The sequence below is a fragment of the Esox lucius genome, chromosome 21 (genome assembly GCF_011004845.1).
Source record: "Esox lucius isolate fEsoLuc1 chromosome 21, fEsoLuc1.pri, whole genome shotgun sequence".
NCBI lineage: Eukaryota > Metazoa > Chordata > Actinopteri > Esociformes > Esocidae > Esox > Esox lucius.
The window spans coordinates 26,270,653-26,291,984 of record NC_047589.1 but is presented as its reverse complement, the minus strand read 5'-3'; the positions used below and the strand labels follow the sequence as shown (position 1 = coordinate 26,291,984).

The 21,332-nt window shown below is 39.8% G+C and overlaps 2 protein-coding genes and 1 long non-coding RNA gene across 3 annotated transcripts; all 3 read left to right on the top strand.

Moving 5' to 3' along the window:
* Positions 1–1,292: 1,292 nt before the first annotated feature.
* LOC114829936 lies at positions 1,293–3,304 on the top strand. Its single transcript, XR_003777750.2, has 4 exons — positions 1,293–1,617; positions 1,927–2,047; positions 2,991–3,069; positions 3,180–3,304. It is a non-coding gene; the product is annotated as an uncharacterized LOC114829936 (long non-coding RNA).
* A 6,528-nt stretch (positions 3,305–9,832) lies between these two features.
* LOC109614858 (polycystic kidney disease protein 1-like 3) lies at positions 9,833–11,432 on the top strand. Its single transcript, XM_029116370.2, has 4 exons — positions 9,833–10,008; positions 10,123–10,234; positions 10,378–10,452; positions 10,567–11,432. The coding sequence occupies exons 1-4, from the start codon at positions 9,933–9,935 to the stop codon at positions 11,039–11,041; spliced, it is 738 nt and encodes a 245-aa protein (XP_028972203.1). The 5' UTR covers positions 9,833–9,932; the 3' UTR covers positions 11,042–11,432.
* A 5,603-nt stretch (positions 11,433–17,035) lies between these two features.
* On the top strand, positions 17,036–19,817 carry ccl34b.4 (chemokine (C-C motif) ligand 34b, duplicate 4). Its single transcript, XM_010890106.5, has 4 exons — positions 17,036–17,292; positions 19,165–19,285; positions 19,397–19,467; positions 19,689–19,817. Exons 1-4 carry the CDS (start codon positions 17,118–17,120, stop codon positions 19,709–19,711), a joined length of 390 nt encoding a protein of 129 aa, XP_010888408.2. The 5' UTR covers positions 17,036–17,117; the 3' UTR covers positions 19,712–19,817.
* Positions 19,818–21,332: the final 1,515 nt, after the last annotated feature.

The window sequence follows — 21,332 nt, the reverse complement described above, 5'->3', positions numbered from 1 at the left end:
ATCCCAACCGTGAAGCATGGAGGTGGAAACATCATTCTTTGGGGATGCTTTTCTGCAAAGGGGACAGGACGACTGCACCGTATTGAGGGGAGGATGGATGGGGCCATGTATCGCAAGATCTTGGCCAACAACCTCCTTCCCTCAGTAAGAGCATTGAAGATGGGTCGGGCTGGGTCTTCCAGCATGACAACGACCCGAAACACACAGCCAGGGCAACTAAGAAGTGGCTCCGTAAGAAGCATCTCAAGGTCCTGGAGTGACCTAGCCAGTCTCCAGACCTGAACCCAATAGAAAATCTTTGGAGGGAGCTGAAAGTCCGTATTGCCCAGCGACAGCCCCAAAACCTGAAGGATCTGGAGAAGGTCTGTATGGAGGAGTGGGCCAAAATCCCTGCTGCAGTGTGTGCAAACCTGGTCAAGAACTACAGGAAACGTATGATCTCTGTAATTGCAAACAAAGGTTTCTGTACCAAATATTAAGTTCTGCTTTTCTGATGTATCAAATACTTATTTCATGCAATACAATGCTAGTTAATTACTTAAATATCATACAATGTGATTTTCAGAATTTTTTTATTGTAGATTCCGTCACTCACAGTTGAAGAGTACATATAATAAAAATTACAGACTTCCACATGCTTTGTAAGTGGGAAAACCTGAAAAATCGGCAGTTTATCAAATACGTGTACTCCCCACTGTACATCAGTGTCTAGTTTGAGAAACAGATGCCTCACAGGCGCTGAACTTGGAGCTTCGTTAAATAGTGCCTGCAAAGCACCAGTCTCAACATCAACAGTGAAGAGGCAACTCTGGGATGCTTTCCTTCTAGGCAGAGTTTTTCCTCTGTCAAGTGTCTTTGTCCTTTTGCCCATCTTAATCTTTTATTTTTATTGGCCTGTCTGACATATGTCTTTTTCTTTGCAACTTTGCCTAGCAGGAATGATGGTTGCCGTTAATGTGCCTTGGTAGCCTATGTAGATATTCTACAGAAGATCTCCCGTTTGCAGCTACAACAGTCATTTACAACATTAACAATATCTACACTGTATTTCTGATCAAGTTTATGGTATTTTAAAAAAACAAGGACATTTCTAAGTGACCCCAAACTTCTGAACGGTAGTGTACGTTGTCCTGAGAAGCCGGGACAAGTCATACAACAACATTCACCCTTCTTATGAGTGTGGGTCCTTTCACCCTACCAACCCCCTCCCACAAAATACAGACATGACGAAATGAGCTACATAATTAATTACCCAGACCCACCATCCGACAGTCCTGTGCACACGTGTGCGCTCACACGTGTGTTTTGTGTGTCAGTGACTCAGAGTGACAGAGTGTTTCCAAGTTCCTAAGAAAGACCATGCAGGATGATTGATATCTCTACTTCTGTTTTCTGATGCAGTATAAAAGGACCCAGTCTCCCCGTGTCCACATCGGAAACAAGAAATCAGCAAGTCAGCCCCAACTGGTAACTGTTATCCACAGGTGTCCCAGTACCACAGAGTTGGCGTTACAGAGCGAGACAGCCGCTATCTGAAGATGAGTGTGTTTTTCTTTGTCGGACAGGCGCTGCGCCTGAGTGTGCTAACCGTGATCATCCTCTCGTTGACGCTGGAAGGTACGTTCGCGTGCGGTCATGTGTTGATGGAGTGTAAACCTTAGTGTCCACTGCTAAGTAGGTGTGTGTGTGTGTGTGTGTGTGTGTGTGTGTGTGTGTGAGAGTGTGTACGGTTTGTGTGTGTGTGTGTGTGTGTGTGTGTATGGTGTGTGCGGTGTGGTCATACAGATTGCGTGTTTGCTACGGTTTTCTATGCTGCGGTGCACGTTCGTTTGCATGTATTTTGCATGTACTGTACTCTGAGTGTGTAGTGTTGTGAAATACTGCATGTCTAATGTCTGTGTGTGTGTGTGTGTGTGTGTGTTGCAGCTCGTTCCCAGGGAATTGTGCCTCATGGTTGCTGTTTGAAGACATCCAATAGGTGTCCAAAAAAAACAATCACAAACTGTATTATCCAGGAAGTCGGTTTATGTAGGATCCCTGCATACATGTAAGAACAATTTACACGTTTTCTCTCATCTTCTTGCCCTTCTCTGTTCCTTTCATTTTCTTCAACTCTCTCTGTTCGTATGCCTATCTCAATCTCTCTCTCTCTCTCTTTCTCTCTCTCTCTCTAGGTTTATCTAAAACTAGTTTCCTAACCTCTTGTCCTTTGAAAAAGTTTGAAGGTAATTTGTAAAAAGATTATTACAGAACATGAAATGGACCTTGCCTCATTTGATTGCTGATACAAAGGGATGTGGTAGATTTAAAAACTCTTCCACGGATGAATAGACAAAAGTATCTTCAGTAAAAGGAGGGGAAGGTGGCCTAGTAAATATGTAGTGACTGTCTAACTATTCCTAATCCCTTCTCTTAAAGATTGTTTCAAGTGAATCACTTTTATGCAACACAGAGAAATGCATATGGGGGTTTTTGCTTTAGAGAAAACTATGTTTTTTAATTGCAAATGTTAAACAGTTTTAGATGCCACAATGCCCTAAATAATTATACCGCCTTCAGGTCTAATTGTGTTTTTAAATTAACTGATATTCATGATAAAAAAAAAAAGATAAAACATTTCACCTGCATTTCAAGTGGCTCTCATTATTTATGCATACCAAATTAAGAAAGAGAACAAAATGTAACATTAGTTATTTATTTGTTTATGTTAATATTGATTGTAGATAATATGGTCCGATCACAAGATGGGGTTGCTATTAACTGATTGGACAAGTAGATTTGCTAAACTAATCAGTCATTGAAAAGATCCAAATAATTTAAATAATATAAACTGAATAATTCAGGGATTCACAGAGGAGAGAGGATTAAGAACAAAATTATTGATCTTTGAAAGTATCTAAGCAATGTCATTCAAGGATTCACATTAAGGATTAGGGCTGAACTTTCAGCCAATAAGAAAATGCTCACTAAGTCTCTCTGTACTTCCTCAGTTTCAGCAATGGGGGGCGATGGTCCTGCATCAACCCCAAAGCAAAATGTATTACAAATGTGATACAGTCACTGAAAAAGGTCAGTCAGTATTTACACACTACATTATTAACAATACACCATGAAGCCCACAACCTTCATAACCAATCCTTAATGTGTCCACCTCTGTTTGTCTGTCTCTCCACACACAGAATGGAACTACATGTATCCCGCTGTTACGTACGAGTTCAATATCGTAGTCCGGCATCATCATCGGCATCATCAGAACTCTTTTGTATTTCTAGCTAATGTGACTAAATATTTAAAACTGTTGTCAACTAGTGATATTTATTTATTGTGATACTAATTTAAATGATCAATTCATAATGGCGTTTTGAATGCATTTGTATTTATATATATCCCTGTCTTCTTTATTTATTTTGTGATAATAAAGGTATTTTTTGGTATGAAACCTTATTTTTTTTTCTAAGCTCAAAGTACTTTCCAATTACACAATTAAAGAACAGGTGAACTGTTTCAGTATCTCCAAAATGACATGAACTTATAGCCACTGTAGAGAGGTCAAAGGTTGTGACCGTCCATCATGTCACTGTGCGTTGGTTGTGGTTACGTCACTGCCTAGGAAGCTCCAGGCACTTTTCAATGCTCCGTTCTTAACCAACACTGCTAGAAGACTTAGACCAACTCTCTGTACCTAGTAACCAGGGACCCAAAGCTAACGTTAGCAAGGCTAAGACTCACATCAAACCCTGAATTAGCTGTTTTTGGGACAGTTAATTAAATTCTTCATATTTTTATTTGGAACGTCATTCTCTATTGGGCATTCGTGCGGAGCTGCTTTCTGACCGGGGAGTAATAACAAAATGCTGTCCTTGTTTTTTTATTGAAAAAATCCTATCTAGTGCAGCAAATTGTAACCAGTTTGTCAAACTACAGTAGCTATCTGGTTAAAACATTGCCACCCTGCAACAAAAACAAGGAGCACAGAAATGAAAGGACAAACCTAAAAGAGACCATCAAAATAGGAGTAGCAGTTAAGTAATGGCTGATCATGACTGAGTAGGTTATTACAGTTTTTCTCCATTGGTTTGGCTCATTTCTTGAAACCGAAATTACATTCTCAAAACAACATGGACAAACCTCCAAACCACTTGGCAATTGTTCACAACATAATTGAATTTCTCATTCATTTCATCAAATTGCAAATGTCTAAGTACATGTCTCAATGTCTCAGTACATCTTTGCAAATTATTAAGTACAGGTAGCCTACATTTAGCACAATTTCCAAGTGAATAGATCTTGTTGATCTCAACTGATTGTTGATTCTCAGTCTAATAGATGTTCGATCCAAAACGTGTCAGCGTCATTTCATTGTACAATACTCTGTTCTATTGTCAAAATTAATCAAGAACATAATATCATGAATACCATATATGAATCCCTTGGAACATTTGATACATTTCTTACAGCAATTGACAGTCAGGTGAATGTCCCAGGCCAGCGAGGGGGCAATATAACTATGTGTGCTGCCATATCTGAGAATGGTGTGGCCACTCACATCCCCAGTCTTGGCCCATACAATACACAGAAGCTCCTCATCTTCTTGAAACGCCTTCACTTTGATTTGATCCCTAAAAATGAGAGAGGTCTCGTAGGGCCTCACCCACCACAATATGTCATCGTATGGGACAATATGAATTTCCACCGTGGCCCGCTCATCAGGGCCTGGTTCACTACTCATCCAAGGATGGTCATGGTGTTCCTACCACCTTACTCTCCTTTCCTCAATCCTATTAAGGAGTATTTCTCCGCTTGGAGGTGGAGAGTGTATGAGCATCGGGCTCAAGATCAGAGGTCCCTGCTCCATGCAATGGACGCTGCGTGTGAAGATATTACAGGAGATCAGTGTAGGGGATGGTTGCACGCCATTTCTTCCCTCGTTGCATCGCAAGGGAGAATATACGCTGTGATGTGGACGAGAATCTGTGGCCAGACAGACAGCAGCATGTGGATGGCCAGGAGGGTGAGGACGGTGGCCAGGAGGGTGAGGACGGTGGCCAGGAGGGTGAGGACGGTGGCCAGGAGGGTGAGGACGGTGGCTAGGAGAGGGAGGGTGAGGACAGCGACCAGTGAAGAACTGTTAGTTGTGAAACTCCAGCTTTATTTTATCATAGTTTTTTGTTTGTGTGTTTATATTACAGTATATTATACTGTATACATTTTCTTTTTACTCTGATGTATGGAATTTACTTTGTGTGTGAATGATAATGGTTACACTTTATTTGGCAGTATGAGTGCAATGTGTGATGTCAAACCTTGGAGGCTACTCTTACCCTGAAATCCTATTCATTTTTTTTCATTTTTATACACAATTGTATTCTGTTAGCTAGACAAAAAACAGTACGGTAACCATTGTCAATAAAGGACTGGGCTAAGACTGAAAGGTGAACATGAGGGATATTTCAATGGTCCTCTGCCATAGTGACAAAACATCTAAACATTTTGACTTGCAGTGCTTACACAATGCCAAAGGTACGAAGCATTTTGGGGGCACTGACTGTTTAAATGAGAAGGAAATTAGGTTTTGACACATGAGTGAACTGTTTTGGGAGCGATATGAGCTTTTGCAAGTGAGCTATAGTGTTGTGCTGAACTGGAAGACTGTTTTGCCAAATTATCTTAGAGTTTTGAGAATGTAATTTCTGTTTCAAGAAATGAGCCAAACCAATGGAGAAAAACTGTAATTAAAAAAATGTCACATAGCCTAATAAATTACCTGTGTTGAAAACAAAAGTAATTTGAATGTACCTAGTTAAAACATTAAACAATAAAACGTTTATGAACTGTTTTCTTTGGACCGTAATATCATTACTACGTATTTATTTTTTGGCCTGTGGTTTGGGCCCTAAATGTTCTGTCCCGGGCCCCTTGGATTCCTGTCGGCGTCCTTGCTCCAGGTCAAATGAGAGTTGGCAGTTAATGAATTAACTCTTGACAGTATATGGTTACATTACATGGTACACGTTTATGCTCCTAACTTAATTTAATACACATTAATACACGTGTTCCACATAATACACATTAATACACGTGTTCCACATAATACACATTAATACACATGTTCCACATAATACACATTAATACACGTGTTCCACATAATACACATTAATACACGTGTTCCACATAATACACATTAATACACGTGTTCCACATAATACACATTAATACACGTGTTCCACATAATACACATTAATACACGTGTTCCACATAATACACATTAATACACGTGTTCCACATAATACACATTAATACACGTGTTCCACATAATACACATTAATACACGTGTTCCACATAATGCACAATAATATACGTGTTCCACATAATACACAATAATATACGTGTTCCACATAATACACATTAATACACGTGTTCCACTTGTTCTAATAAGAAAAGGAAGCAGGCATGCCTGGTTAAACTGATTAACGTTTCTTATTAAGTTTACTTACACCACAAATAGCATCTATGAACTGTACTGCTTTTACGAATGTTTATAAGCCAGTAACAGGCTTGGCATTTTAAGGGTCAATTTATCCTCTACTTGTGTAAAAAAAAGAACAAAAGTATTTAGACGGTCTTATTCAAATGGCAGATTACTTCCCATGACTTTCTGTGAGTCAGCCAGTCACTTTTCATTCAGTCATTCAGTCGGCCAGACAGTCTCTCATTCAGTCAGCCAATTAGAACACAAACACACAAAATTATGATTACAGACTGGTTTGCACATCATTGCAGTTTTATGAGTAGCCTTTAGGACACATTTGTAGTCCACGCAGGCATTCAGAGCAGTCATTTGGTTGGGCATTTGATGTTTAAGCCATTGAGCAGAAGCTATTTAACAAAGCAAGTTACAGTTTGTGCATTCATGTTACTGTAGCTTAATGGTAGAGTGCAACAACACAACCAAGTGAAATGAATCAATGAGCAAGTGAAGTTGCTAGCAATCAAAGGCAGTGCTAGATGGTGGGGGTTGCCCTTGCTTCACTGGGAAGCTGGTTTCACTGTTGGCGTTCCTGGATGGAGAAGAGCTTTGGGAGCTGTCCCCGCGGAGAGGTGGGATGTCCACCGACCAGAGGTAGTAGAGCGAAGAGCTGGGCGCGGTATTGCCTGTGAGTCAGCCAGTCACTTTTCATTTAGGGGACATTTAGCACCAGCACCTCTTCCTGGATGAGATAAGGTTGCCCTCTGAGAATGTCCTGATGCTTGTGGAGAACAACAGCTACGTCTCGGAGCAAACAGGTGTTTGCCAGAGGTGGGAAGAGGAGCTAAAGGCTCAGCTCTCAAGCGGAGAAGTCTGACAGACGTGTAGACATTTCTGAACACAGAGAATCATGAAAATAGTTTTCAGTGAATTGTGATGAGTGGTGTACAGTAAGAGATTTGGCCAGTGTGAAAACAGTGTAACATACCGCACCAGATTGCCTTTTAAATAAACATGTGTCCTGCACTGTTTGCTTTTGGATTAATTGTTTTTTACAATAACTTAATGGAGAGGATTGCATTATGCATTATGATTCAATGACTTTTGCTCACTGTATTTCACATAACCTTTTCGAGGTTGGGTCAAAGATCTTGTGGTGAAAGATTTTTACAAGCCAAACGAGAGCACCATCAGATGTTTTCAATGTGTTACAAATAGCTGTATTACAATTGTAATCAGTTGAGATTACCACACACTATTAATAACATTACCAATTCAGTAAAAAGAAAAACAGTAACAAATGACAACACTAACTACATCAAATGCACCGAATGCAAAAATACTTCAGAAGACACTTCAAAATACTTTCACAGTCCTCTACTGTAATTGATTTTACAAACAGGATTGAATAAAAACTGTAAACATTTCATTGGAATATTGTCATTCTAACAGCTAGCACAAAGCTACGGTAGAAGACAGGTTTGTGCATCAGAGTTATTGCTGAAATGACAATGAAGTAAAATGAGCGGTATGTGGGATGGTGTGATAGAAGAGGAGACAGTAATAGTTGGGGGTGCGCTTTTGATGGCGCATAACGATATAGGAAGTTGGTAAGATGAGAGAGGAGGTCAGGAACCTGGAGGAGGTTTGCGGTGAGATTAGTCAACAAACAGGAATCTAATATGGATGAGGTCACACACATTGCACACCTTATGAGGTCACGATGAGGAAAAGATGAGATCAAAAGAGGTGGAAACATTTATTCAAAGGAATCTGCCTAGAGGTTGACGCTGCTCACAAGGTTTCAGTTAGAAAGCAGGAAATTAGTTAATCATGGTGTGAAGACACACGCCGTATCGGGGCCTCTCATTCATCAATGTGACTCAGCGGACATAGAAAGAACTGAACAGATGACGATTGCCTGTCACTGGATGTGTTTTAGAGCTGGTTACTTCCTCATTCTCACAGACAGAGAGAGAGAGAGAGTGTTGAGCCAGCAGGAAGAAAGACAGTATTATGCTGATCCTGCACACAAATGACAGACAACCACAATTAACAAATCTGTAAGGGTCGCAAATAGATTTACAATAACTGCACCATGTGATAATGTGAGGTGGCCTTTTTGTCTGTCTCTCTCTCACCTCTGTCCTATGGTCAGTCCTACCTGGACCTCCGCGCTTGTTCATATCGTCCTACACGGTGGAAAAGGAGGTTATGAAGTTTACTGCGATACTTTCAGTGATGCTGGGGTCCAGTTGATCTCCATTTTAAACTAACAAGCACAGTAGGGTTCTCATTGCTTTCACACACCAAGTCAACGCAAAGGAAATGTTTGTGAAAGAGTAAATACAATTCTCAACTAAAAATGTAAAACTCGGGGGGGGGGGGGGGGGGGGGGGGGGGGGGGGGGGGTAAATCAGCCATAACCGAGCATCATTTCAACTCACAGCTACTGAATGTTTTTCTCAAGAAAATTACAATATTTTCCAAACCACCAATCAGTCTGCAAACTCAGTTCCCCATATATTAAGCATTTAAAAAAAATGTATTTAATAGTTTCAAGTGGATGGAACGGACTGAAGCATCAAATGTGGTTTTCTATATAACTCCGTAACCCGTCACCAGCTACCCCAAATTTTATGTGGTGTTGCAGTCAAACATTTTGTCCTTAAATGGGAAAAACTAATATTAGGGTTTATACTGTTCCTTTTTTTAATAGGTGGCATGTATACAAAACTTCTTGCCCAACTGTCCAATCAGTAACTCATTCTTATTCAGGAGTATAAAAAGTCACCTATGAGCTGCCATTTGCAAAACTTTCCCAAGCAAGTGTAAAAGAAGAATGTCACTCAGTGGTGGAGTTGCTAAAAATAGAATACAAGGAATTAGATAATCATTGTTTCAGAGGAAAGTCATTGGACAATTGCGACAAGGAAAATGCTGTACGAAGGTCAAGGTGGTGACTCAAGTGTCATTGGCATGGGCTAGCCAAGATGTCGTCATCCCGAAACCCACCTTAAAGTCAATGGGCAAAAGATAAATTAGCAGCACAAAACACAAATTAAAATACTGAAAGAATATCACATTCTCGTATTTCTTCTGGAAATAAATTCTAGAAATATACACTGTTTGAGCATTCCGAAGTTCTAATCAGTCTTTGTGGGAAAGACCGTGGCCGGAATGCTGATGAAAGTGTTTCCTACTTAACAAACAGCAATGACACACCAGAAAACCCCTTCTTGACCTAAATTTAATCACTGAAACTGGAGAGAAAAAAACACAGATCACGCAAACCGGAGGAGCCATTTCTGCTTTTCGGTCCTTTAAATGCACAGTCCTGATGAAGACTGGCATTGGAGACTGGACCCTGAGCTGAGCGGACGACAGGAAAACAACAGGGACCTGATTGAATCTATTCACTGAACCCGTTGCTGTACCAGCTGAATCTCTGAAATTTACAGTGAACATGGTGACCTGTGGAGCTCTGCTAAAAATCTGGACTGCGGCTGTCGTCATGGCAGCCCTGTGCGGGACAGGAACAGGTGAGAAATGGGTGTGCATTTTGGGGGTTATGCGCTTGCGACGTGAGTGCCTGGTCACAACGATTTGCTTCAAGTGGAGTACGCATGTCATTGACTCTGAACTGTCCTTGGCAGACGGAGAGAAGCTGGTGTCCTGTTGCAGGGAAGTGTCCACTGCAGAGGTGAAGGGTCCAATCACAGGCTATTGGTTACAGAGGTTCCAGGCTCCCTGTGTGAAAGCTGTCATGTAAGGCACATTTCAAATGATTGACTTCATTCTGGTGGCTTAAGCTCAGTTTCATAAGTTGTTAGGAAACTTGTTGCGGCGAGGCCTCCTGTGATTGTGTAACTAGTCTGTTTTTAAATTTAACTCTGAGTTTTCTCCCGCAGCTTTGAGACAGAGAAGGGTCTGATCTGCAGTTATCATCGACTACCTTGGGTACGCCGCAAGATTAAGGAGTTTGAGTAAGTTACATTTAATACAAACACTATCACACGCACACACACAGAAACACACACACACAGAAACAGCAAAGTTGAAAGAAAATGAAACTTACTGTTGATCTTTTTCTTTTCTAGTATGAGAAGAATCTCAAAATCTCCCTCTTTCTCCTCTACAAAATCTATCACCTCCACCTTCATGCCTAGCACCACCTTACACCCCTCTCCTACCTTTCTCTCCTCCTCTCCTCCTTCTCTCTCCTCCTCTCCTCCTTCCCTCTCCTCCTCTCCTCCTTCCCTCTCCTCCTCTCCTCCTTCCCTCTCCTCTTCTCCTCCTTCCCTCTCCTCCTCTCCTCCTTCCCTCTCCTCCTCTCCTCCTCTCTCCTCTCCTCCCTCAGTTATCTCCTCTGTTCTCTCTCTCTTGTCATCTCTTTTCCCTGCTCCCCGCTCCTCTCACACCGTACTTTCCTCTCGCCCCCCACTCTCCTCTTCTCCTTCCTATCTCCTCTCCACACTACTACCTGCCACCTCCTCTCCTCAATCTCTCTCCTCCTCCCCCGATGTGGACTCAACCAAGGATGCCCCAACTCAGCCATCACCATCCAGTCAATAGAATCACCGCCAATGGCAGAAGTTCCCTAAAGTTCCACTTTTCCACTTCGTCAAAAGAAATTACTTTTATTGAAATGCATGCGTTAATTATAGTCTGATCTGCTAGTTAGTAATTTCTTGTGTCATCGTGTTCAATGGGTTACTACAGTTATTTATGAAATATATTTGAGACCACTATTTATTTAGTTATTTATTAATGGATATGTATTGACTTTCTGAATATATATAGATGTTTTGGTTTATATATGTCTGTTTCTTATTCATCAGTGTGGAACAGTGTCATTAACTTATTTGAAACGTCCTTATACCTTATTTATAAAAAAAAACATTGAATAATTGTATACATCAAGAAGTGTATAATACTGTGGGAACAGAAAATAAAATGAACAGTAATTATGATTTGGGGTTTTCAGTCTCTTGAAGTATTGCTGGCTGCATCAGATTTTCACACCTCTGAGGAGCTGGTGTCCTGTTGAAAACAGATGTCCACAGCAGAGTTACAGTTTTTCTCGATTGCTAAGACACTTCTTGAAAGCTGCTCGCCTTTTCTCTAAACTGTGAACACAAAGCCCAATTTTCAAGCTACATTCAGAAAACCTCAGACTCTTCTTGCAACACCAAACTTTCACCTCAAAACAGTCCAATCTGTGCTCAAAACTGAACTATTTTTCAAATTGTGCCCCGAGTCAATCAAAATTAAAAACACTAGTGAACAGTCACTAAACACTAGTGAACAGTCACTAAACACTAGTGAACAGTCACTAAAGACTACGTAGAAAAATAGAAAACACAATGCTCAGGACATGAAGCTGGAGAAATAAATGTTCATTGTTCACTGTAGGCTAAATGCATGTTGCAAAACAAAAAAAAAACTGTGCATTTAGCACTTGTGCAAAAAGACAAAACAGAAATCTTGTGCATTTACACGTAGCACTTACAAATAAGTGCATAACTCAGCCACAGCATCATGTCTCCGTACTGGGTCAGGCCACAGGACTTCATCCACATCACAGGCCACATTTTGTCTGGACAGGCAACGGGAGAAAAAACCCCTGGCATGCCGTATCCAGGCTTGGCATGCCTCCACACCTATGTCACCACAGGCAAGTCCCATAGCGTGCAGGAGATTTAGCCTGGTGTAAGGTTAGCGTTCATATACCTTCCACCGCCATGAGGAGAAGAATTCCTCAATGGGGTTTAGGAAAGGGGAGTACAGTGGAAGGCAAAGACTGATGAAACCTTGGTTCATATTGAACCACTCTCTAACCTGGAGGGCTCTGTGAAAACTCACATTGTCCCAAACAACAACATAGATGGGATGCTCATCCTGCTGCCCTAACAGAGCATCTCGCATGTGATTGAGGAACATGAGGAGCTGGTGAGTGTTGTAGGGCCCCAGGTTGGCATGATGGTGGACAACCCCATGATTGCTGATGGCAGCACATAATGTGACATTGCCACCACGCTGCCCAGGAACACCAACAATGGCCCGACGGCCAATCACATTATGGCCTCTCCTTCTCCTTTTGGTGAGATTAAACCCAGCTTCATCCATGTAGATGTATTCATGGGGTCTTTCCATTGCATCCAGTTGAAAAACCCTCTGTAGAAATAGATATAGTTTTGTAAGTGACACGGAAAAAGTGATTTAGGCCACAACAGTAAATCACTACTTAGAGTAATCAACATTGAATGTGTCTGGATATATGCCAACCTGTACATACTGGAATCTTTGCTCTTTGACTCTGAGTTGCGATCAAAGGGCACTCTGTATAGCTGTTTCATGCGCAGTCTGTTGCGCTTGAGGACACGATCAACCGTAGAGAGGCTGACACTGTTGATACCCTCAAAATTCTGCTGAATGTCACTCAGTTTAATGGCATTGTTCTCATGGGCCATAAGAACAATTAGGGTCTCTTGGTGTGGGGAGAACATACCTGTCCTCCCACCCCCATTGTGGCAGTCTTTCAATTCTACAAAAAGAGAACATGGAGTTACAAAAAATATACATGGAATACTAGGCCTACGAACAGTTAGACCAACCCTCCATTACATTACTACAGTACATTGGTACAGTGATGTACTGAAACATATATTTACTTACAGTATACTGTGGTACAGTATATAGTATGTCATACAGTAATTGCTGTCAACATTTACATACTGTACTATAATGTCAAAAAAAGGTAATTACCTGTTCTCTTCTCTAAATCTGAACTGGGTGACTGTATATGTTCCCTCACATCATTAGCCACAAGTGTGATACATTTTGAGTTGTTGTGTTCAAGTGGTGACTCCTGTGCTTTAATTGTGTTTGACTTTTGTCACCTGTGCTCACCATTATGCAGCACGGGTGCATCACAATGAAAATGTGTTGGCAAGTTGTGTCTAAACAGGTGAAAAGTGCTTATGGTTTTGCCAAAAGAGTGATTGATTTAATCAGTGGGTTCAGGCAACTGAGCATTTGGTTCAGACAATAGGGTTTGGTGTTTTAGCAATTGAGAGAAACTGTAACTAATCCAATCACAGCTGTGGATACAGAAGCAACGCTCCCCGTGTAAAAGCAGCGAATGTATGTTAAATTGCTGTTATTAGAGTAACATTATCAATTTTTTTTACAATAAATGTATAATCAGAAACAAATAGGTCCCGTATAGGAATTACAGATATGTAGGGACAGTGTATATTGCACTCAGTCTGATAGGCTATTAGTCTCGCATTAGTCTTAGCTGTAGCCATACGTTGCAGAAATAGCCGAAAGTGACTATACTTGGATATTTATCTGACATCACATTCTGAAATTGTTTTTTTACATTCCTTTATATGAAGGCATTGAAATCGCTTTCACACAACTGCGATCGATTGACAGTTTCATGTTGAATCGCAGAAAATGCGTAACTTATTTTTACCGAAACCAACCGTGGACCGGAATAAATCGGCTCGCGGGACTGATCGGGCAACCGGGCCATAGTTTGCTCCCATCTGCGCTAAATATGTTGGCGTAAACTCTGATATTATCACTGACAAAAATGAAATAGTGAAACGTCTTAACCAACATTTTGTGTCATCATGAGGGGGAGCTGTATTTCAGTCCCGGTCTGATTCTATTCTGGACGTGGTATACACGTATTTGCCTCACCAGTAAATGAGCTTTAGCAATGCTTGTGTGATGGAACATTTGTATTTATTTATTTTTATTTATCTTGAATATAACACTGCAGAAATAGCAATCTTTAATCAAACACATTCTTAATCAGTAATATCACGCAGTTAGCAATTTTTAGCCTTAAACTTTTTAAATATTTAATCTAACAGTTTTAATCTTTAATCTAACAATTGTTCAACATTTAATCTAACACCGTTTTAATCTTTACTCTAACACTGTTTTAATCTTTAATCTAACACTGTTTTATTCTTTAATCTAACACACATTAAATCTTGAACATTGTTCACCACGAGAGACGTTAGGTGTAAAGGGTATCAATACTAATAAATCAGCTGGCCCTAATGATCTCGGACCTTCTGTCACCTTCAGATGACATTATTTATTTTTTATTCTTTCATTTTTTATCGGGCTTTAGTCATACCACTATTGAAAGGGGGTGGGTAGGGGGGCTTGAAGAAAAAAATATTCTCGCCATTCATCCACGCTGTCAGTTCCTGGCCAAGGTACTGGAAACACTTGTTTGTGAGCAGCTGAAGAGTTCTTCTACACCAGTGTCATCAGCAAATCTCAATGTGAAATTTCACTACAGCCACGATGAAAGTTACTAGAAGGACTTAATTCTAAACAGCTCTGCAGCGCTTTGTTAATTGACTTGTCCGAGGCGTTCGACATGGTAGAACATGACATTTTATTACAGAGATTGTCAAACACAGGCCTTTCCAGTAAGGCTGTTGGTTGGCCTAATGACTGAATCTCAGAGTATCTCTAGCTTGACATTGTTCAACATTAGCTTTATCATCTCATACTGGTCTTAAATGTGGAGAAACCGAAACAAATGGTGTTCTCCAAATCAAGAAAAACAACACCCTGCTCTGCCTCAGATTTGCAAATCAATAGGGGTGGTGTCATGTAAGTGCTTTGGATTTCACCTTGATCATCTCTATCTACTGGGCACAATATCCAACAGCTGACTAAAAAGCCTAAACTCAAGCTGGGCTTTTATTTTTTAGGAACATGTCTTGTTTTAAATTGGTTTGTCTTTGTTGGACAATATTTGTATTTGTATGCTTTATCGTTCATGCTAGATTTATTTATATAATTTGTTCTGATACCATTCCGTACACTGGGTCATGTCAGCAGACACTAGATACAACCCTGTTTCCCAAAAATTTGGGACGCTGCCTAAAATGCAAATAAAAACAGAATGCAAATATATGTAAATTAAAATTGTCCAAAGACAACATAAATATTGAAACTGAGAAATGTTATTGTTTTTGGAAAAATACATGCCTTTTTTTTCATTTGATGCCAGCAACACGTTTGAAAAAAGTTTACTAATGTGTTGCATCACCTCTTCTTTTAATAACACTCTGTAAGCACTTGAGAACTCTGGAGACCAATTGCTGTATAGTTTTGACATCATTGTATTCTGTTTTTATTTTCATGTTATGCAGTTTCTCAACTTTTTTGGAAACGGGGTTGTACATTCTCTTAGATTTGTATCAAACACACCTCTCAAACATCACTGTAGCACGAATCAGTAAGTAGGATCCTTAACTGTGAGGCAGCATTAGTATGTACTCACGTCATTAGAATGTACTTATTTGAGACCATCATAGAGCAGCTCTCATTATATTTAAGATATGTCCACTTTAATCATGGCACTTACACGTAAGATCTCAAATCGATGTTTTACGTAACATCCCTAAAACAATGTGCATTTAGCTTTGCCGCTCGGTCCTTCCTGGAACACCCCACAGAAGAAACTGAAACTACATGCTTTAATTTCAATAGTTTATTTTTTGTCACAGATTGAGGATTTGCTACACTCAAATTTCACACGTTTTTAAACAAGCTCATTTCAAAATCCGATATGCACATGTGTTTTCGCTTTTCTTTTATGTTGTGTTAATTATGTTTGCTGATACCTTGGACAGGTCTCACTGCTAAAATAGAAACATTTCAACGTGAGCTCTCTGGTTAAATAAAGGAAACATGATTTTTTTACTTCAGGTATATTCAGTTTACCGGCATTTGTTGTGACCAGGGGTTTCTTTCCATTTAATAGACACGTTGTGTTGTTGTAACCAATCAGTTCCAGATTAAACACTGTTTTTCATGCAGCCTTCAGACAAAGCAGTGTACCACAGACAAGCTTGGGTACACCGCAAGATTAAGCAGTTCGAGTGAGAATTGTATCATATAAATACACATACACACCGACAGACGCACATACACAAACCTACCCACACAAACATACACAGAAACACCAAAGTAGGAAGAAAATGCGTACTCTTTTTTACTATTCTGGTAAGGCCCGTAGGAGCTCAATGGCTGAAGTTGACTGTTCCACATTACACTTTTTTGTGTCTAGAAAATGATATGCATAAAACATTAATACTGAGCGTCTGATTTACTTGTTTTTAATGTAGGCTATTAAGTCATGATGTTAATTGGTTAACTGGAGTTATTTATGAAATATATTTAAGACCATTGTCTCATATTTATTTATTTATTAAAGGACTGATGACGACAATCTTTTTCTGAATATATTTAAATGTGTTTGTGTTGTACTTGGCTGTTTGTAATTGATCTATGTTGAATAGATTGTCCTTAACTTATCTTATCATAACAAATTTATTTAAACAATAAAATAGTTGCAAACATGCGAACAGAAATGGAAAATAAAATGAACAGTTATTATTATTTGGGGTTTTCACTCTGACTGTCATGTCATCTCTATAACCACCACGCGTTTGCTGCATCAGCTTTTCACACCTCTGAGTGTGTTTGTTTGGGGTGGGACGTCTATGTCCTTGCGCAGCCTTTGTGGATCGACTGTTCTCAGAAAAGCAGATGTGGTGTTATTTCGTGGTTGCAGGTTTGCGAAGTTGTATCAGGGTAAGGGGCAATGGAAGATTTAGAGGGGCGGAGGTGTGAATCTTTTGAACCATTATATAAAGGACCACATTTCACTGTGACGCAAGAAAGTCAGCCTGTCAATATGTCGGCATTCCTGTTCAGGCACCTCTTTCTGGCCTTCCTGGTCACCGTGTCCATGGTCCACATCTCGGTCTCGGCCAACTGTGAGTAGGGGAGACCGGGGATAGTTTTGGACATTTCTGTCTGTATCTTGAAGGTCTTTTAAGCCAGTGCATTCAAAATTGTATAAAAACGAGTAACATGCGTCTGCTATTAGATGGCGTAGCTGCTATATCTGTAACACAAACAAAAAATGTATGGTCTCAAACACAAGGAGTGAAATGTTACAATTCACCCCATAGCCTGGGTCAGTTGTAATATACATTGGGGTGAAATGTAACTTTTAATGATACACCCTGAGGTGAGTTGTAACATTATAAAAAAAATATTATGACAAAAAATAATATTGAAAGCTTTTTATTTCAAAACTTAAATTACTTTTTAACATAATTGGTGTGTGTGAAGTATGTTAGTTACTGTCAGTCATAGTAGTGAGACATTTAAACATAATACATTTCCACAAAATTAGCATTACTGAATATTAGTTTGTGTGTTTGTGCTTGTTTATTACCGTCAGTCTAGGCATACTGAAATTCAAAGAAAACATATGTAGGCCTACAACAAAAATGTTGCATATAGTAGGTTGTAACATTTTAATTGATGTTACAACTAACACAGACTTTTGTTGTTACAATTAACCCAGACTCCTATAGCCATGAACTAGCTTACCTTACAGCTTACAGGTAAAACATTATCACTAACAACTTGCATGAAATATATCTAGATAGATTCACAATAAACATGATTTCAGTATGATTAATTTTATTATATAGCTGGCAATACTATCACAAAAATGTATGAGGTAAAAAAAAAAATATTTCCTTCCTCAAAATGATTTCTTTGCTTTTAAAAGAAAAAAAGTCGTCATCTAAAATATTGTGACCTTTTATTGCCGAGTTTGCTTTAGTGTGCGTTGAGTTGTGTGCATTAATACAGGGTGTTCTCCATATTTCTATTTGTAATTGTGGTTCTGCATACAAACGTAAAACCAGCATAGTTAGTATTGAATACATGGAATTAGTATTGAATACATGAAATTAGTATTGTGAAAATTCCAATGAGTGAAGTCTGCACAAAATAACATGACATAAAGTTAGGTCCCGAAATAATTGGACACTGACAAGTTTTGTTATTTTGGCTGTATACCTAAATATATTCAGTAAGAATATATATATATATATATATATATATATATATATATATATATATATATATATACATATATATATATATATACAGCTCCGGAAAAAAGTATGAGACCACTGCACCTTTTTCTTTCCTTTCCAAAAAAGTCGAAAAGGTTTTGAGTGAGGAACAGAAGGGTTAAAATTAAGAGACCAAATTTAACCCTGCAGTTCCTTACTCAAAACTTTCCTTTTCAACTTTTTTGGAAAGGAAAGAAAAGGGTGCAGCGTTCTCTTAATTTTTTCCAGAGCTGTATACTCAGCTGGATGTTGGGAAGGGGTTCTTCTTTACCATGGAAAGGATCCTACCATCATCCACCACTGTTGTTTTCCATTGGATGTCCAGGCCTTTTTGTGTTGCAGAGCTCCCCAATGCGTTGTTTGTACCAAACTGTTGATTTGGCCTCACCTAATATTCGTGCTATCCCTCTGGAGGATTACATTTTTTTGTAGCCTAAGGATGGCCTGTTTCACTTGCATTGAGCTGCTTTGACCACATGTTGTGGGTTGAATGCAACAGCTTCCAAATGTGAATATCACACATGAATGCAACTCCAGACCTTTTACTTGCTGGTTTTTATTGTTGGTTGAGCAACTTACATCAATGAGATAGATCCAGTCTCATGTCTTATAGCAGCTTCCTGTGAAAACTAAAATAAACTCACAAAACCCGCCCCCAGAATTGTTAAGGTTGGTATAATAACTGAACAATGTTTTATTTTTTTCTTACAGTTCGTTGGCCCACCAAGGTGACCACAACTTGCTGTACACATGTGTCTCGCAGTCCCTTTACATTTCCTCTGAAAGGATACCGCATCCAGAATGCCTTATCTCCCTGTGTACATGCCATCGTGTAAGTGTCAGACACACACACACACACACACACACACACACACACACACACACACACACACACACACACACATATCAAAATGTAAATATTAATCCCTGTGTTTGGTTGCAGCTTCTACAGAGAGAAAGGTGGGATGATCTGTACTGATCCCAAAGCATCCTGGGTCAGCAGGAAAACAAGAGGTCAACAGCTAACTTACACAAAAACACTTGTTTTTCTATCCTTGTAGAAATCTCTTCCCTTTTCTGTAACCCTAAACCAAACCGTAACCTCATTCCAACCATATCCTCAATAACAGAACCGTCATGCCTAATCATAACCCAATTCTGAATTGTCAGGTTTCATTATGTATAGTAAAACTAGGATCTCTCTGTCTGATCTCGCTGTGTTTCTTTCTCTCCAGATTTGCCAGTGATGAAAAATTGAAGGAACCCTCCCAAACTGAATAAAACCAATCTACCCTTTATTTACCCCACCCTCCCCATGACCTACCCCACCCTCCCTAACATCTACCCCACCCTCCCCATGAAATACCCCACCCTCCCTAACATCTACCCCACCCTCCCCATGAAATACCCCACCCTTCCTAACATCTACCCCACCCTCCCCATGAAATACCCCACTCTCCCTAACATCTACCACACCCTCCCCATGACCTACCCCACCCTCCCTAACATCTACCCCACCCTCCCCATGACCTACCCCACCCTCACTAACATCTCCCCCAGCATCCCTAACATCTACCCCACCCTCCCCATTATCTACCCCACCTTCCCTAACATCTCCCCCACCCTCCCCACAACCTACCCCACCCTCCCTAACATCTACCCCACCATCCCTAATATCTACCCCACCCATCACCCTAACATTTTCTTTACAAATATATCTTGTTATTAAGACTAATGTGATTTCAAATTGATAGAATTTGTATTAAAATTCAATGAGTCAGAATGTTGTGTCGATGCTGTTGACTGATTGCGTGGCTGATCTCTAAACGCTAGGCAGCATAGAGGGTGCAGTTCTGTAGTGATACAACACACTGTAACGGAGCAGGGCAACATCTTAGCACCACCCAGAGGCCCAGAGGGGCCACACAGTGTGACTGACACTAACAGGGGTATGTTCGTTCATCACACCTGGATTTCCAGGTTGGTTATTACAGTTTTTCTCGATTGCTTACAAGCATCGAACAATACAGAAGTTACATTAACAAACAACTCTTCACACAGTCAGCATACTGGAAGTGTATGTGAACCAAACTGTGAATAATTTCTCGTTGCCTTCACACAAAATGCATTCACTGAACACATTCCCCAAAATCCATGAACATTTTTCTCATTCATACTCCACCACCCCCAAAACAATATATTCACAGCTCATGTTTTCGCAAATTCTTACACACTCTGTTCTCAAAACTGTTAAACACATTCAAAACAGAATTATGGCAACTGTTGTGCATGTCTGCAGCAACCAGATTGAAATATAAAGAAAATTTTTATATTTAGTCAATCCAACCACAGTTGATTGCAGTTTCAACTGAAAACTGACCCAAGTGTGGTACACTGAACCTTTAGAGAGAAACGGCACTAGTGTGAAAGAACTCTGGTATCAATATATCCATGTAAGATGTCTGGCCAATAACTAAACAGGGTATTTACACATTTACACATAATGTAAAGTACTGTAAAACCATGGATTTACAGTTTTTTCAAGATTAATGGAGATGGAAGCCAGTCAAACTGCACATAAATTCATCTTTGTGGATGAAGCTGGAATCAACCTGGCAAAAACCTGGGGAAGAAATGTGTTTGGTTAAAGAGCCACTGTGGATGTCCCAGGCCAGAGAGGAGCTAACATCACAATGTGAGCAGCACTGTCCAATGATGGTTTGCTGTTACACAAGCCACTCATTGGCCCCTACAATACAGAGAGGCTAGTGATTATGCTACACTTGATGATGTTTGTTTGTTACTATTGCTATCTTGGAATTTGGGGAAATTTGTTTTTAATTTTTCTAAAGTATAATTTACTATATGCAAAGATATAG

Excerpts from the sequence above, each read along its gene's own strand:
- LOC109614858 (XM_029116370.2), top strand. The coding sequence starts at position 9,933 with ATGGTGACCTGTGGAGCTCTGCTAAAAATCTGGACTGCGGCTGTCGTC. Across the intron at positions 10,009-10,122 it reads CCTGTGCGGGACAGGAACAG|ACGGAGAGAAGCTGGTGTCC; the intron begins GTGAGAAATGGG and ends TGTCCTTGGCAG. Across the intron at positions 10,453-10,566 it reads CGCAAGATTAAGGAGTTTGA|TATGAGAAGAATCTCAAAAT; the intron begins GTAAGTTACATT and ends TTTCTTTTCTAG.
- ccl34b.4 (XM_010890106.5), top strand. The coding sequence starts at position 17,118 with ATGGAAGATTTAGAGGGGCGGAGGTGTGAATCTTTTGAACCATTATAT. Across the intron at positions 17,293-19,164 it reads CATCTCGGTCTCGGCCAACT|TTCGTTGGCCCACCAAGGTG; the intron begins GTGAGTAGGGGA and ends TTTTTCTTACAG. Across the intron at positions 19,468-19,688 it reads GGTCAGCAGGAAAACAAGAG|ATTTGCCAGTGATGAAAAAT; the intron begins GTCAACAGCTAA and ends CTTTCTCTCCAG.